At 39.2% G+C, this 18740-nt stretch overlaps 1 protein-coding gene across 1 annotated transcript in view; it reads right to left on the bottom strand.

The window, feature by feature from the left end:
* Window positions 1-213: 213 nt before the first annotated feature.
* Window positions 214-18740, bottom strand: part of LOC136863831 (tektin-1) — a 136292-nt gene continuing 117765 nt past the window's right edge. The window contains exon 6 of the mRNA XM_068226106.1: window positions 214-480. Within this exon, the coding sequence (XP_068082207.1) occupies window positions 343-480 (138 nt within the window). The 3' untranslated portion in view covers window positions 214-342. The remainder of the gene's footprint in view (window positions 481-18740) is intronic.

Raw genomic sequence — 18740 nt, 5'->3', positions numbered from 1 at the left:
AAAGTGCATATACCATCTGACCCTATGAGTTACATCTTCGCATCATTCATCTAGGACTAGCTGAATAAGGAATGAATGAACCTCATACCTCAGTTACTTTTACATTGTTGAAATCAAAGATAAGACAGACAGATCTATAAAGCTGCAAACTTACTCTAGCTTATACCCAACTCTATGTTTCACATGAGATAAATCTGGGATATTGGTGCTAAAATCCTGAATTATACTAACACAACATTCATTGCCTAACTAGTGACACAGAAGAATGCTCTTATCTGTAATGCTGTATGTCACCATACCTGGAACATATGAAAGGAGAAAGAGTTAACATAGAATGAATTATCAGTACTCGTGAAAATCCATGCTCTGTCTAAGCGTCATACAGTCAACTTCATCTATCTTCAAGGTATTGGTCTTAATATTGATATCCTCTTCTAGTTGCATCTGCACTTTCAGCAGGGAACGTAGTGATGATTGTGACTGAAAAATAAAAATACCTTTGTTATTAAAAGTCATACATATAATTACACTTTGAGATTATATAATCACATACATACATACATACATACATACATCATTATAGACCGTTATGCCTTTCAGTGTTCAGTCTGCAAGTCTCTGTGAATTTACTAAACATCGCCACAATCCTCTATTTGCAACTAGTGCTGTGGCATCATTTAGTTCTATACCTCTTATCTTTAAATTTTTAGAAACTGAGTCTAACCATAGTCATCTTGGTCTCCCTCTACTTCTCTTACCCGCCATAACAAAGTCCATTATTCTCTAGGTACCCTATCCTCCTCAATTCGCCTCACATGACCCCATCACTGAAGGCGATTTATGCGCACAGCTTCATCCATCGAGTTCATTCCTAACTTAGCCTTTATCTCCTCATTCTCAGTACCCTCCTGCCGTTGTTCCCACCTCTTTGTACCAGCCATCATTCTCGCTACTTTCATGTCTGTTACTCCTAACTTATGAATAAGATATCCTGAGTCCACCCAGCTTTCGCTCCTGTAAAACAAAGTTGGTCTGAAAACAGACTGATGCAAAGATAGTTTCATCCGGGAGCTGAATTCCTTCTTACAGAATACTGTTGATCGCAACTGCGAGCTCACTGCATTAACTTTACTGCACCTTGATTCAATCTGACTTGCTATATTACCATCCTGGGAGAACACACATCCTAAATACTTGAAATTATCTACCTGCTCCAGCTTTGTATCACCAATCTGACATTCGGTTCTGTTAGATGTCGTACCTACTGACATCAATTTAGTCGATATAGATGTTGATTCCCATAGGGAATCTGAAATATTTGTCCTGAATGAGTAAATTTACAATACCAATATAAATGGTCTGTTATTGGACATTATAAATTTTCCAGCTAACTCATTCTTGGTTGCCAGCGTTTCACTCTCGTGTGCTAGGGTGGGCTCATCAGTTGGTACCTAGCACACCTACCAATACGCTGGCTAGTGCATACCGTGGAGGCCACTGCGTAGGCTAACTGGAGCCACCGGCAGTGCCAATGCACTTAGAGACTTTGTCTCATTACCAAAAATTGATGCCTGCTTGGCCATCAGATGATATAGATGTTGATTCCCATAGGGAATCTGAAATATTTGTCCTGAATGAGTAAATTTATAATACCAATATAAATGGTCCATTATTGGACATTATAAATTTTTCAGCTAACTCAACCAACTGATACCAACTGATGAGCCCACCCTAGCACACGAGGGCGAAACGCTGGCAACCAAGAATGAGTTAGCTGGAAAATTTATAATGTCCAATAACGGACCATTTATATTGGTATTATCAATTTAGTCCTCGAAAGGCTAATTTTCATATCATGCACATTGCACCTATTTTCAAGTTCCAAGATATTTCAGCACAATCTAACATTAAGACCAAGTCATCAGCATAGGCCAGACTGCTTACTACATTTCGACCGAACTGAATCCCTCCCTGCCACTTTATACCTTTCAGCAGTTGGACCATGTAAACTACGAGCAACAACAGTGAAAGATTACAGCCTTGTCTAATTCCTGTAAGTACTCTGAACCAAGAACTCATTCTACCATCAATTCTCACTGTAGCCCAATTGTCAACATGAATGCCTTTGACTGATTTTAATAATCTACCCTTAATCCCATAGTCCCCCAGAATGGTGAACATCTTTTCCCTCAGTACCCTGTAATATGCTTTCTCTAGATCTACAAAATATAAACACAACTGTCTTTTCCTCTTGTAGCATTTTTCAGTTACCTGGTGCATAATGAAAATCTGATCCTCTGTGGTCTAAAACCACACTGGTTCTCATCCAACATCCTCTCAACCACCGATCGCACCCTCCCTTCCAAGATGCCAGTGAATATTTTGCCTGGTATATTAATCAATGGCCGGCCCCCGTGGTGTAGGGGTAGCGTGCCTGCCTCTTAACCGGAGGCCCCAGGTTCGATTCCTGGCCAGGTCAGGGATTTTTATCTGGACCTGAGGGCTGGTTCGAGGTCCACTCAGCCTACATGATTAGAATTGAGGAGCTATCTGACGGTGAGATAGCGGCCCCAGTCTAGAAAGCCAAGAATAGCGGCCGAGATGTTTCGTCGTGCTGACCACACAACACCTCGTAATCTGCAGGCCTTCGGGCTGAGCAGCGGTCGCTTGGTAGGCCAAGGCCCTTCAAGGGCTGTAGTGCCATGGGGTTTGATTTGGTTTGGATACTAATCAATGACCATAAGACCTATCTGTGTCGGTGCGACGTAAAGCAAAAGTAGCACTAATCAATGAGATACGTCAATAGTTGTTGCAATCCTTCCTGTTCCCTTGCTCATAGATAGGTGCATTTACTGCTTTTGTCCAATCTGAAGGTGTCTTACCAACACTCCATGCTAATTTTACTACTCTATGCAGAAACAGTGTTCCTCTACGCATTACCTGGACAGTGTCTCGCAGTGGTGTGGTGAAACATGAACACTTCATAGCCAAGATAAGTTCACTGAATAAACTGTTTGATATTCTGATAATAATAAAATATGAGGTACATGAGCAAATGTACAAAATACAGTATGATAAATTGATGATGTACAGTAAGAAAGTACTGTACTATTATATAGTAATATTATGCATTTGCTTCTTCACCAAGCACTTAGAATGATGCTAAAAGGGATCATTTTTATAGTTAAAAGTGCACTGAAGCAGCAACTAATTTCAATAACTTAAAATGATTAATGAAATTTAAGAAGAGTTCAAAATACACACAAAGTTCAAAGTACACACAATAACAAACTTAACCTAATTTAGTTACAAAAGCATAGTAAAATACTAGTCTAAGTAAATGAACTAACTCAAATAATTATAAAATGAGTAACAAAATCCAGGAAGAGTCCAAAATCGAAAATTTATGTACACTAACAAACAACCTAAACCAGTTACGAAAGCGTAGTAAGATAGTTAATAAACTAAATGAAATAATTTGAATGATTATGAAATGAGAGATTAAATCTAAGAACAGTATTATATGTAAAGTAACAGAATTTATTGATCTATAATCCAGTTTAAAAATCTACTTCAAACTGAAGTTTAAAAACATGATTGTCAAAAATTTTGCACTTGACAAATGGAAGTGTCTTTCTGTTATAGTACGACTGATTTGAAAACACTAATATCCTTTTTCTGTGATCTTACACTGCGGAGCACATTGTTCTTTTAGTAACCTGAATTGCATTTCAGAATATGAAGCATCTGTTAACGAGTGTCGGCTCATCTTCAGGGCAATGTCATGCGGAGCACCGTCATTATTTCAATGCATCGAGTTATAAAGGTCTAAAATTATGCCTAAAAGTTCATTTGTGAAGTGTCACTGGTATGGCCTTGATGCTCCATTTACAAACACTTGATGAATTGTACATTTCTCTATTAAAACAAGTACGTATTTTAGCATGTTTTGAAGGATGCAAACTTCGGTAAAATGAGTTAAAATCTTTTTATCACTAAAATTGTGTGCATGTCAACATCAGATTTGTCTTGTGGGTTTAATTGTCCAATGTTTGGAAGTGAAATGGTGAAACATCACTTTGACTTTTTTTGCATAAATTGTGATCTGTTGGAAGGTGGCAATGAGTTGTGTCAGATATCTAAATAAAAGAAAGAGAAAAGTGCTTTTTGTTAGAGAATGTTTATATAATGTGCATTGTGAACGCAAGTGTGTTTTGACTTACTCTCCTGTTAGCCAGTAGTTGTATTATTTAAACATGGAAGTAAGTAGTGTTTTAACAGTATTGTAAGTTGTTTTATCAAATTAAAGTTCTTTAACAGCTCAAGATGGCCTCTAATAGAGGCTGAAACCTGTACTGCTAAATGTATTAAATTCATCAAAAATAAATCAAGTATTGATTAGGTGGGGGAAATCCAGGTGTATAATTGTGATCACTTGATTTCTACTGCAACCAAATCATATGTTGCATTCTCACTGCCAGTACTACAAAATGAGAGAAGCTCTATATACTCACTGTTTTTATGAGAAAGTTCATAGGTAAAATTGTAACTGGAAGTGTTTTACTGTGCTCTTTCTTGGATGTGTCCAAAGGGTACTTTTCTCTTTTTTAAGCCACGAATATATTTTGCACTATTCACTGTTCTTTTCTGATACTAGTCCTAATTTCACTATTTTACACCAAATCCGTTTGTGGAAGTATACCGTCATCATCATTTTACAGTTTCAGTTTCCCCAAGGCAACCAGATATCATAAATAGAAAAGAGGATATGGTATCCAAAAATTCAAGAAAATTGTAGGACTTTACAGAACAAAACACCAAGTTTTCGGCACAGCAGCTAGTTTTGGCTAGCCTTGTCGCTCTACATTCAGGAGATGGTGAGGCTGGTCCCCACCATCAGCTGTCCTAAGAATGGTTTTCTATTCTCCTGCACTAAGGCAAATGCTGGGACAGATTCTTTTTTGGGCCATGGCCGCACCTACCTCATTCTTCTCCACATCACAAATCACCGTACCATATCTCCTGGCCTGAGAGAGGGCTTAACACTCTATGAGGCCTGCTATACCCCTTCAGGGTAAAAAATGAAAACAATTAGTAGTAGTAGTAGTAGTAGAATAATAGTTAAAACACTCATATAATGATTTCATTTCATATAATATTTAATTTCGTGGTGTATGACCCTAATAACTACAGGGGAATCTCGCTCCTAGACATAACATACAAAATATTTTCAATAATCATTCTTAATAGGATAAGTTTACAACTTGAGAAAGAACTAGGAGAATATCAAGGAGGTTTCAGACCCTGGAGCAGCTGTCCTGATCAGATCACGAGTCTTAAGTTGATAATGGACTATAACAGGAGAAGAAACAGAGATATGCTGATAACATTTGTAGATTTCAAGAAAGCTTATGATTGCATCCATAGAGAATCTCTGTTTAAAACTTTAAGACACCTTTGACTACACCCCAAATTAATAAACATGATAAAATTGACTCTCACTAACACCAAATCAAAAGTGAAGTTTAGGGGTGAAACATCAGAGTCATTTGAAATTAAAACTGCACTATGGCAGGGAGATGGGCTCTCACCACTATTACGAGGGCAGATCAGAAAAAAGTTGCACTTCCCAGTTATGGCCATTTATTACACCACCTATACAACAGCAACATGACTATAACGACATGCACTGTAACGTCACTTTTCCACATAGTTTCCAAGAGACTCCAAGCATTTCTGCGAACGCACAACCAATTTGTCGATGCCGGATGCATAGAAATTTCCTCCAGAGTTCTGCAACCACTCAGAGACCGGCCTTCACCTCCTCATCGGTCTGGAAACGTCGACCACCGAGCTCCGTTTTGAGCTTACCGAACAGATGAAAGTCACATGGCGCTAGGTCGGGACTGTAGGGTGGATGTTGCCAGACCTCCCACTTGAAACGCTGCAGCAGTTCTCTCATTTGGCGGGCCTTGTGAGGTGTTGCGTTATCGTGCAACAAAATCACACCGGCGCTCAATTTCCCCCCGCGCTTCTCTTTAATCGCTTTGCGCAACCGGTGCAATGTTTGACAGTACGATGCCATGTTGATCGTCGTCCCTTTTGGCATGAATTCCACGTACAGCAAACCCTCCATGGCAAAGAACACTGTCTCCATAACCTTACCGGCCGAAGGTTGAACCTTGGCCTTCTTTCGTTGTGGTGATGAGGGGCGCACCCATTCCATTGATGTTCGCTTCGTTTCGGGGGTGAAGTGATGGACCCACGTTTCGTCGCCTGTGACGATTCGCAGCAGAAACCCGTTGCCGTCTGTGGCATAGCATTGCAAAAATGCCAGGGATGATTGGAAACTTTGTCCCTTGTGCTCATCGGTGAGAAGACGTGAGACCCATCTTTGACACAGCTTACGATATCCAAGGTCCTCGTGAACCATGGCGAACACACTGCCATACAACATGTTCTGCTGTGTCGCGATTTCTCTCAGTTTAATGCGCCGGTTCTGTCTAATTATCGCATTCACACTGTTGACCTTTGCACGGGTCCTGGACGTTGCAGGCCTGCCTGCACGATGGCTGTCCGAGATATCCATGCGTCCGGCTTTAAATTGCTGGCACCACTTTACGATACCTTGCCGGGAAATGTCCTGCTCTCCATACATAGCACAATTTCACGATGAATGTCTGTGCAATTCTTCCTTTTGGCCCATAGGAATCAGATTGTCGCATGCATCTCATATTGGGAGTAAACGTCCATTTGACGCGCTGTTGCATTTGGCTGCTATTCACACAATACTAGACGAGACACCACAGCTACCTGCCTAAAAGACGTGCGGGCAGTGTCTGCCCCTTCTCCGCTGCCCACGTTTGCGACACACAGCGCGCTGCTGCGGCACGTTAGTGCAACTAACCTTTTGGTCCACCTACGTATTTAATTGTGCTCTAGAAATGTTAATGAGGAAATGGTTTAGGAAATGTCCCCACAAAATAAAGATTGGCCAAAAAATCAAAACAAATTGCCTGTGTTTTGCTGACGATTTAGCGTTACTAGCAGTGGACATAAAAGAAGCAAAAACCCAGATATCAGAACTTCAAAACATTGCAAATAAAATTGGCCTCAAAATATCATTTGAAAAAACCCCAGAAATTATGCCCCAAAAACCAACACAACTAAAAGAAGTTACCATAAATGGTAATAAAATCAAAATAGTAACTCAATTTAAATATCTGGGAGAAGTAATAACACATAACCTAAATTAAAAAATCTCAAACCAAACAAGAACAAAGCACAAAAATTTACATGGGATATCTACAAAAAGAAATGTCTATCAATAAATGCAAGAATAATACACTACAACACAGTTATAAAACTGGCAGCTACATATGCAGCAGAAACACTTTTTCACCTGAATAAACAATCAAAGACTGACAGACTTCAGAAAATTGAACGGAGGATTGGAAGAACTTGCATCAACCAAAAATACCAGAAAGATGGACAGTGGCAGTTAATAGCTAACAAAGTCATGTACAAAGAGCTAGAACCCATTACAGATACTATGCGTAAGATGAGACTGGGATTATTTGGACATATCATGAGGATGCAGGATTCGAGACTTCTGAAACAATTAGTACAACAGAATCTCATCTCAAAAAATACCACAACAGGATGTAAATGGATCAGAGAAGCAAGAGAGGATCTGAAGGAAATAGGCCTTACAACAGCAGACACCACAAATAAGATAAAATTGAATACAAAACTCAAGAATACAAACTTCCGCTTAACCCTTACACAAAACAAACCAACAACACGCCTGAAGAAGTACTGGGAGGACCGCAAAGCCCAAACAATCCCTTCAAAGAGACCTGAATGATGGACTGACTAACGTGATCCTACATGGTCATAAAAGAAGAAGAAGAATTAAATTTTATTTTGCCCAGGGAAAGTCATCCTAAGTTGAAAAATATATAATAATAATAATAATAATAATAATAATAATAATAATAATTCATTTTTATGGAAAAACCATTATTTATAAGCAGTTAACAAATGATTTACAAGGCACAGCAATCATGTGCTTTACTGTATTTTTCTTATGAACCGTCATCAGCGAAAGCCACTGCATTAGTGATGGGACATTAGATTCATTTGATTCCGTTTACGTTACTGAATTGATACAGTGATCTGATTCACGGCACATTAGTCACCGCTCCTACTGCATCTGTGTAGTATGTACTGGTAGGACAGCAGCAACTGCATTCAGTGCTCGCAGCTGCCATGTGGTCTCCATACTATGAACTCCTTTCTGAGAAAAAAATGCTAGTCACTTTAATACATTGAAGGTTTCCGGCGATGCAGGATGGGAAAGTTCTGGGATTAGGAATGTAGCAGCCATGGCCATAATAAGGTACAGTCGCAGCATTTCCTGATGTGAAAATGGGGAAACTACAGAAAACCATCTTAACAGCTGCCGATGGTGGGATTCGAACCCACTCTCCCCCAAATGCAAGCACATAGCTACGCGATACTAACCGCACGTCCAACTCGCTCAGTCATTTTTGAAAATATGTATTTGTATCAGCTGAGGATTTTTTAAATCGTCATATTTTGTATAGGCTACCCGAGATGTACAGTAGCCTGCTGGTTTTCTGATTCGACATACTGTTGGTTAAGTTATTGTGTCATTCAGCTCACTTACTGTCCACATATGATTGAAGTCTTTTGCAACGATGTGACATATGAACTGAGAGAATACTGAGCCTTTCTTCCCAATATAAAACAGGTACTTTTGAGTGGTCATGAGCATGACTCACAGTCATAGGGCAGGCTAGAGTCGAGTTTAATTGTCAAATGTCAACTAAGTTATAATACTAAGATTCATTAAACTAATAAATAGTATAATCTAATAGCCTACCTACTTACAAGCTACTTCAGAATTATGTTTTGACTACCTTTTTCACACTGCAAATAAATCCATCTATTATTTAAACCTCCCTGTAAGAAGAGGACAGTGATTGCAAGTGGGTATTATTTTCAAATGAGCTGAGCTCGAGAGTCCATTATAGCATACGATTCTTTCAGTGTACTATGGCTCACTGTATGCCTCGCTGCAGCGAAAGCTCAGCTCTCCGCCAGTGTCCAGTGTGTCGATAAGGAGCTGTGTGTATCTTGTGTCTCACTGAGCCGTGCTTGTTCACGATTCTTTCGGTGTGCGATGGCTCACTATATGTCTCGCTGCAGCGGAAGCTCGGCTCTCCGCCAGTGTCCAGTGTGCTGATAAGGAGCTGTGTGTATCTTGTGTCTCACTGTGCCGCGCTCATTCACGATTCTTTCTGTGTGCCATGATTCACTGTCTCGCTGCAGCGGAAGCTCAGCTCCCCGTCAACATCCAGTGAATGCGCCACTCAGCACTGTCCGCTGGGAGTAAGCTGAATTGTGTGCTGTGAGCTTGCCATTCCTGTGAATCGATTCACTCGGACACTTGAATGAATCAATACACTGCTTCAAATCATGCATTCAATAGCCAACACTACACTGCATTAAATTCACCAGAGGTTTTCTCGATGTTCTTCATTATGTCATCTGTGATAAACAACAATGCCTTGCTGGACTCCACTCTTGGCCTGGAACCAGGTTGAATGTTTGTCATTGAATTGCACACAGCTTGTACAGTGCTCATACAGCATCTGAACTTTCCTCACCATTCTCTCCAGCACATTCCTTTTTCTCAGGCATTCCCATATCTTCTCTGTTGCAATGTTGTCATATGCATTCTCAATATCCAGGGAACCCACAAACAGATTTTTGCCTTTCTCCCAATATTTCTCCATTAACATACTGGACACTGAAGATTAGGTCTGTTGGTAACGTATTGGATCTGAAGCCATACTGTTCCTCTTTTAACTGTGGATCTAAGATGACTTGCAATCTGCTTTCCAAGATCTTCTTGAGAATTGTTTATGCCGATGAGAAAGGAACGTTATTCTCTCTGGTAGTTGGGGCATTTTTAGCGATTTCCTTTCTTCCTTTTTTTTTTTTTGCTAGTGGCTTTATGTCGCACCGACACAGATAGGTCTTATGGCGACGATGGGACAGGAAAGGGCTGAGAGTGGAAAGGAAGTGGCCATAGCCTTAATTAAGTTACAGCCCCAGCATTTGCCTGGTGTGAAAATGGGAAACCATGGAAAACCATCTTCAGGGCTGCTGACAGTGAATTTGAACCCACTATCTCCCGGACGCAAGCTCACAGCTGCGGGCCTCTAACCGCACGGCCAACTCACCCGGTTTTCCTTTCTTCAACAAGGGGATAATGGCACTCGTACTCCAATCAGTGGGTATGATGCTTCCTTCTACACTGCATTGAGCACCCTGTGATACCACTGCAAACCCTGGACTCCTGCTGCTTTAATCATGTCCGTGTTGACTTCTTCGATTCCTGGCGATTTCCCATGTGACAACTTCATAAGTGTTGCTTCTGTTTTTGCCCATGTAATGGGAAGTTCTTCTGTGTAGGTTTTAACAGATGATTCTTCTACCGAGCAAGTTGGCTGTACAATTACGGTCATGCTGCTGTGAGCTTGCATTCGGAAGATAGTGGGTTCGAATCACACTGTCGGCAGCCGTGAAGATGATTTTGCGTTTTTTCCCATTTTCACACCAGGCAAATCCTGAGGCTGTGCCGTAATCAAGTCCACAGTCGCTACCTTCCCAATTCTAGCCCTTTCCCATCCCTCCATCGCCAAAACCCTTTGATGTGTTAGTGCGATGTTAAACAAGTACAAAAAATAAATCTAAAAATATTCTTTTGTTTTTTGATCTGCTTCTGACCTGTTCAATAGGTGACCATAATGTCTTCTTCTTCACTGACCAGGTTTACTTTGCAATCCTCAATTGCCTTGTTAGTATCAAACTGCATACTTTTTGTTTTTGATCACTCTAAGCAATAGTTTCATATTGCCTCTGCTGTCTTCTCCAGTTTTTGAGTAAAGTTCTCCCAGTACTTCATCTTCTCTTTGACAACTCTTTTAACCTCAGTTTCTTGTCCTGATAAACTTGCTGGAAGTCTTTGATCTTGTTCTCGTCCCTTATCTGTTCTGGCTTGGATTTCTATCTTGCTCTTTTTGTGCTGTGTTCCTTTCCTTTATTAAGGATCTTACTCTTTCATTCCACCAGAGTCTTTTTTACCTGCTTACTCGGACCACTTATCTTCCTGCAAACCTCAATTGCTTCCTTTACCAAGGTGTTTTTAAATCGGGTCCACTCTACTTCACTGCTCTCTATTTTACCTGTAGGCAGTTGTCCTCTTATACTGTCCATATAGTCAGCTCCAGAGTCTTGGGTAAGGAGTACAAGATGAAAATAAATAAGACCAAAACAAAAGTAATGGAATGCGGTTGAATGAAGTCAGGTGATGCAGGAAATATTAGATTAGGAAATGATGTTTTAAAGGAAGTAGATGAATATTGTTACTTGGGTAGTAAAGTAACTAATGATGGCAGAAGTAAGGAGGACATAAAATGCAGACTAGCACAAGCAAAGGGGGCCTTTCTTATGAAAATAAATTTGCTCACTTCCAACATTGATGTAGAAATTTTTATTTTATTTTTTTTGCTAGGTGTTTTACGTCGCACCGACACAGATAGGTCTTACGGTGATGAAATGTAGGAATTAGAAAGATGTTTTTCAAGACTTTCATCTCGAGCATAGTATTGTATGGAAGTGAAACATGGACAATAACTAGCTCAGAAAGAAAGAGAATAGAAGCTTTTGAAATGTGGTGTTGCAGATGAATGCTGAAGGTAAGATGGATAAATCGAATCACGAAGGAAGAGATACTGAATCGAATTGGTGACAGGAGATCTATTTGGCTAAATTTGACCAGAAGAAGAGATAGAATGTTAGGAAACATCTTCAGACACCCAGGACTTGTTCATTTGGTTTTTGAGGGAAGTGTAGGGGAAAAGAACAGTAGGACCGACCAAGGTATGAATATGACAAGCAGATTAGAACAGATGTAGGATGCTGCAGTTATGTAGAAATTAAAACGTTAGCTATGACAGCACTTGGGAGAAGTAGTGTGTTGCAAGCAGTTTCTTCATATTGTTGCCAGTTGAGTTGCCATTTAATTGAATGTATCATTTTCACTTACCTATTCCTTTACAGTATTTATTCTAAATATCATCCATTGTTAGTGAAAATGAGCCTTTTACGGATCACAGCTGCCTGTAATGGCATGGAGAGCTGCATCAAACCAGTCTATGGACAACAGTCAGCTCCCTTTCCAATCTGTTGTACATCCCATGCTATGATCTTAGGTAATTTCATAGTTGTTAACTTTAGTACATTAATGTCTTTTAGATCAACAATGTACGGCAAGCTGATATAAGTACCAACATAGTTGGAGATGTGTGGGATCTGGTAAATGCAGCACGGGTGAAGTTTAAGAAAGCGGAGATTATTATTACTGGAATACTGTGTAGAAGGGATACTGACTGGAGGGTGATTGGGGATTTAAATGAGACTATAGAGTGGGTATGTGGGAAACTGGGAGTGAAATTTCTAGATCCTAATGGGTGGGTAGGAGATAGGGATCTGCGCTCAGATGGCCTTCATTTAAACCGCAGTGGTACGTATAAGTTAGGAAATTTGTTTGGAAGGGTAATAGGGAGATACATTCAGGGAAACGGGATGGCCTAGGGAGCAGTGATAAGGGAACAGGGAACTGGAAATCAAGTAGGGATGACATAAAATTGTTAGTGTTGAACTGTAGAAGTATTGTAAGGAAAGGAATAGAATTAAGTAATTTAATAGATATATATTTACCAGATATTGTAATAGGAGTTGAATCATGGCTGAGAAATGATATAATGGATGCAGAAATTTTCTCACGGCACTGGAGTGTGTATCGTAGAGATAGGATAGGAAGGGTGGGAGGGGGAGTGTTCATTCTGGTGAAAGAAGAATTTGTAAGCTACGAAAAAGTTAAAGATGAAACACATGAAATTCTAGGTGTAAGGCTCATTTCTAAAGATAATAGGCAACTTGATATATTTGGAGTGTACAGATCGGGAAAGGGTAGCACTGACGCGGATTCGGAATTATTTGATAGGATAGTCAGCTATGTGGGAAACGACATGGAAAGAAATGTGATTGTAGCGGGAGATCTGAATTTGCCAGATGTAAATTGGGAAGGAAATGCGAACGACAGGAAGCATGACCAACAAATGGCAAATAAGTTAATATGGGAAGGACAGCTGATTCAGAAAGTGATGGAACCAACCAGAGGGAAAAATATCCTGGATGTGGTGCTGATAAAACCAGATGAGCTCTATGGGAAAACTGAAGTAATAGATGGTATTAGTGATCATGAAGCTGTTTTTGTGGTAGTTAAAAATAAATGTGATAGAAAGGAAGGTCTTAAAAGTAGGACTGTTAGGCAGTACCATACGGCTGATAAAGCAGGCATGAGGGAGTTTCTAAAAAGTAGCTATGATCGGTGGAAAACGGTAAATAAAAATGTAAACAGACTCTGGGATGGGTTTAAAGAAATTATTGAGGAATGCGAAAACAGGTTTGTACCATTAAGGGTGGTAAGGAATGGTAAAGACCCACCTTATTATAATAGAGAAATAAAGAGACTAAGAAGGAGGTGCAGACTGGAAAGAAATAGAGTTAGAAATGGCTGTGGAAGTAAGGAGAAATTGAAGGAACTTACTAGAAAATTGAATCTAGCAAAGAAGGCAGCTAAGGATAACATGATGGCAAGCATAATTGGCAGTCATACGAATTTTAGTGAAAAATGGAAGGGTATGTATAGGTATTTTAAGGCAGAAACAGGTTCCAAGAAGGACATTCCAGGAATAATTAATGAACAAGGGGAGTGTGTATGTGATGATCTTCAAAAGGCAGAAGTATTCAGTCAGCAGTATGTAAAGATTGTTGGTTACAAGGATGATGTTGAGATAGAGGAGGAGACTAAGGCCAAAGAAGTAATGAAATTTACGTATGATAACAATGACGTTTACAATAAGATACAAAAGTTGAAAACTAGAAAAGCGGCTGGAATTGATCAGATTTCTGGGGATATACTAAAGACAATGGGTTGGGATATAGTACCATATCTGAAGTACTTATTTGATTATTGTTTGGTCGGAGGAGCTATACCAGATGAATGGAGAGTTGCTATAGTAGCCCCTGTGTATAAAGGAAAGGGTGATAGACATAAAGCTGAAAATTACAGGCCAGTAAGTTTGACATGCATTGTATGTAAGCTTTGGGAAGGCATTCTTTCTGATTATATTAGACATGTTTGTGAAATGAATAACTGGTTCGATAGAAGGCAATTCGGTTTTAGGAAGGGTTATTCCACTGAAGCTCAACTTGTAGGATTCCAGCAAGATAGGATAAGAGGTCAAATGGACTGTATCGCGATTGACCTGTCTAAAGCATTTGATAGAGTGGATCATGGGAGACTACTGGCAAAAATGAGTGCAGTTGGACTAGACAAAAGAGTGACTGAATGGGTTGCTATATTTCTAGAAAATAGATCTCAGAGAATTAGAGTAGGCAAAGCTTTATCTGACCCTGTAATAATTAAGAGGGGAATTCCTCAAGGCAGTATTATTGGACCTTTATGTTTTCTTATATATATAAATGATATGAGTAAAGGAGTGGAATCGGAGGTAAGGCTTTTTGCGGATGATGTTATTCTCTATAGAGTGATAAATAAGTTACAAGATCTTCATTGGGATAATCACATAAATGAGATTGTAAATAAAGGGTACAGATCTCTGCACATGGTTATGAGGGTGTTTAGGGGTTGTAGTAAGGATGTAAAGGAGAGTGCATATAAGTCTCTGGTAAGACCCCAACTAGAGTATGGTTCCAGTGTATGGGACCCTCACCAGGATTACCTGATTCAAGAACTGGAAAAAATCCAAAGAAAAGCAGCTCGATTTGTTCTGGGTGATTTCCGACAAAAGAGTAGCGTTACAAAAATGTTGCAATGTTTGGGTTGGGAAGAATTGAGAGAAAGAAGAAGAGCTGCTCGACTAAGTGGTATGTTCCGAGCTGTCAGCGGAGAGATGGCGTGGAATGACATTAGTAGACGAATAAGTTTGAATGGCGTTTATAAAAGTAGGAAAGATCAAATTATGAAGATAAAGTTGAAATTCAAGAGGACAAACTGGGGCAAATATTAATTTATAGGAAGGGGAGTTAGGGATTGGAATAACTTACCAAGGGAGATGTTCAATAAATTTCCAATTTCTTTGAAATCATTTAGGAAAAGGCTAGGAAAGCAACAGATAGGGAATCTGCCACCTGGGCGACTGCCCTAAATGCAGATCAGTATTGATTGATTGATTGATTGATTGATTGATTGATTGATTGATAATAACCAGCAGTTGCTATTGAGGTTCTCACCTGGAATCACCTTGCCATCAGTCACAAGTCTACTTCTTTCTTGCTGGGCTGAGTGGCTCAGACGGTTAAGGCGCTGGCCTTCTAACCCCAACTTGGCAGGTTCGATCCTGGCTCAGTCCGGTGGTATTTGAAGGTGCTCAAATACGACAGCCCCGTGTCGGTAGATTTACTGGCACGTAAAAGAACTCCTGCGGGACTAAATTCCGGCACCTCGGCGTCTCCGAAGACCGTAAAAGTAGTTAGTGGGACGTAAACCAAATAACATTAACATTAACTTCTTTCTTCATCTGTAATGGCATAGTCAAGGACCGTCTTGCTTTGTCCATTCCAGCTGTATCATGTAAATCTTTTGATTGACTCTCTGTTGTAAAATATGAATACACATTAACACTCAACAGCAGAATGTATCATTTCACACATTCTACTAACTTTTTTGGTCATTAAATGAATTTGCAATCATTATGCTGATGACTGGTGTTGTTTATAGCTCTGACTAATGCAGAACTTTGGGTTAGTACCATGTTATGCGAGCAATGACCAGAGAAAGCAAGACAGATGAACATGCTATGACAGCACTTGGGAGAAGTACTGTGTTGTAAGCAGTTTCGTCATATTGTTGCCAATTGAGTTGCCTTTTAATCGAATGTATGATTTTCACTTACCTATTCCTTTACATTATTTATTCTAAATATCATCCATTGTTAGTGAAAATGAGCCTTTTACTGATCGCAGCTGCCTGTAATGAAGAGTCGGCCTATCTAGAAAACTAGAAGAATCCTGGTTAAATCAGGATACATGGCAACCATGTGTGAATGTGTCCAAGGTTCTGTCAGTAAATCAATACTTATCTGCATTTAGGACAGTCGCCCAGATGGCAGATTCCCTATCTGTTGTTTTCCTAGCCTTTTCTTAAATGATTTCAAAGAAATTGGAAGTTTATTGAACATCTCCCTTGGTAAGCTATTCCAGTCCCTAACTCCCCTTCTTATAAACGAATATTTGCCCCAATTTGTGCTTGTAAATTCCAACTTTGTCTTCATATTGTGATCTTTCCTACTTTTAAAGACACCACTCAAACTTATTTGTCTACTCATGTCATTCCATGCCATCTCTCCATTGACAGCATGGAACATACCACTTATTTCAAGTAATCATTATCATTATGAGTCCGGAATTATTACAAACATTTAATTTAAAGGATAAAGATTTTTTTTAAGCATTTAATTCTACATCTATAAACACTCCCACTACACCAGCGAAAGCAACCCCCCCCCCCCTTCAGTTTACGTCAATTCCCCTCCGCACACAACTAGCGATTTCAAAGCCCCGCCCATCCCTCCTTCCCCAACAAACCCCCCGTTGCAACATTCACACTGCTATAACACGAGAAGCAGAAGCGTAGTGACTGTCAGACTTTCCAGTGCGGTTAACGCTGCAAGACAACACTGCAACAGTCAAGGGGGTAAGTGACAAAATATCAACATCACCAATTAAATCAGATATTCCTATTGACTCTTAAATTTACACAGCGTTCTTTTAATTTCAGAACTTCAACACACATTTATTTCACAGCATCAATAATACAACTAAGAAGGGAGTCTAACATTGGTTCCAACAAATAATTCTTGTCAGTGGTGGTGTAGAAGTATCTTTTAATGACAGACTGTTACTATAAAATATTAGCACAGGTTTTTAACCAGATTTTCACAACAGTAGCAATTAAATGGTACTGGTACTACGTTCACAATAACCATTCTCTGAAAGAGGTTTAGATGGAATGAGTTTCCTGAAAGGTTTAGTTATTGTAATTTATTAATTTTTAACATTCCATAATACCTTACATTACATTAGAATTATTCAATGTGCTTTTTCTAGTCAGTCACAATCACAGCCTAGCTATTCATTGTTTATATTTTTTAATTTACCACTACTGTTTGTAATTTTATTATATAAATTTGTAAGTAGTTAAGATTTTAAACGATGTGATAGTCTCATATACAGTAAGAACAATATCAGGATCCTGATCTAACTTAGAGGTGATATGCTGGCTGATGATACCTGAAATACAGGCAAAACATGTCCCATTAGAAACAACTGTAACAAAGTTTGAATCTTAATCACAAGGATTTTATTGTATTGAATAGGTGGATGATATAATAAATAATTTGTAATTTTAAGAAGTACATACCACTTATTACAAACCATAACTCTCATCTTTGTTCCATATTAAAAACAGCTATCTCACTAAGTTTACAAAAAGAGTATTTGTATTACCCCACCTATTCAATACAAATTAATTCCACAGTTATGTGGTTAAATAAACATAGAAATTACTAAATTTGAAGGGACATGTTTTGTCCTTCTTTTATTGGGCATCATCAGCCTTATTTGATCTTAATACAAGCATTGGTCGGAGAATATTATCACTTAGAACATTTTTTTTCTATTTGCTTTACGTCACACCGACACAGATAGGTCTTATGGCGACAATGGGACAGGAAAGGCTTCGGAATGGGAAGGAAGGGGCCGTGGCCTTGATTAAGGTACAGCCCGAGCACTTGCCTGGTGTGAAAATGGGAAACCATGGAAAACCACCTTCAGGGCTGCCGACAGTGGGGTTCGAACCCATTATCTCCCGGATGCGAGCTCATAGCTGTGCGCCCCTAACCACATGGCCAACTCTCCCGGTACTTAGAACTCATAAAAACTGAAATGTTAGCATGTGTTTTATTTGTTATGTCTCAACATCCTTATTTTATAACAATTATTCCACAGTGTCATTACTTTTAAGAAAAACATTTAAATTTTGATAAGTTCTAAGCGTCCATGATCTGCAGTGCTGTTGAATATAATGTGAAGTTGCAAGTGCAATTGGTAACTAATGTCCATCAGTTTGTCGATTGTTGGCAAAGAACAAAAGAAATAGTTACTTGATTTGTTGACTGAGTAATCCACCAAATGTTTTTAAAGTCAAGGCCTTTTTTGAAAATGAAATATTGAATGCTTCCTTTTTAAATATACCAAGTGAATGGTCATCAGCTTCTATTTATGAATTTTTATGTTTTTAATCAGGGAAGTGTCTACTATTGGTATGATCAGGATAGTTCACGTTAATGAGTGGATGGTTAATTAAGAGAGGCATTCTGCTGATGAAGTGAATGAAAGTGTAAGGATCTCAGGTTATAAAAATTATGTTCATCCTAGAAATTAATGGAGAGGAATAGATAAAAGTCTGCACTATAGTTATGACCATAGAAAAAGTTAGCTAATGAAACTGAAGGAACATTGTAACCGGGATTTCTTTCTGGAAATATTTCTTGCTC

Source organism: Anabrus simplex, chromosome 2, assembly GCF_040414725.1.
Source record: "Anabrus simplex isolate iqAnaSimp1 chromosome 2, ASM4041472v1, whole genome shotgun sequence".
In the NCBI taxonomy this organism is placed as follows: domain Eukaryota; kingdom Metazoa; phylum Arthropoda; class Insecta; order Orthoptera; family Tettigoniidae; genus Anabrus; species Anabrus simplex.
Note: the sequence above shows the minus strand (reverse complement) of the source record. Positions and strands in the feature narration are given on the sequence as shown.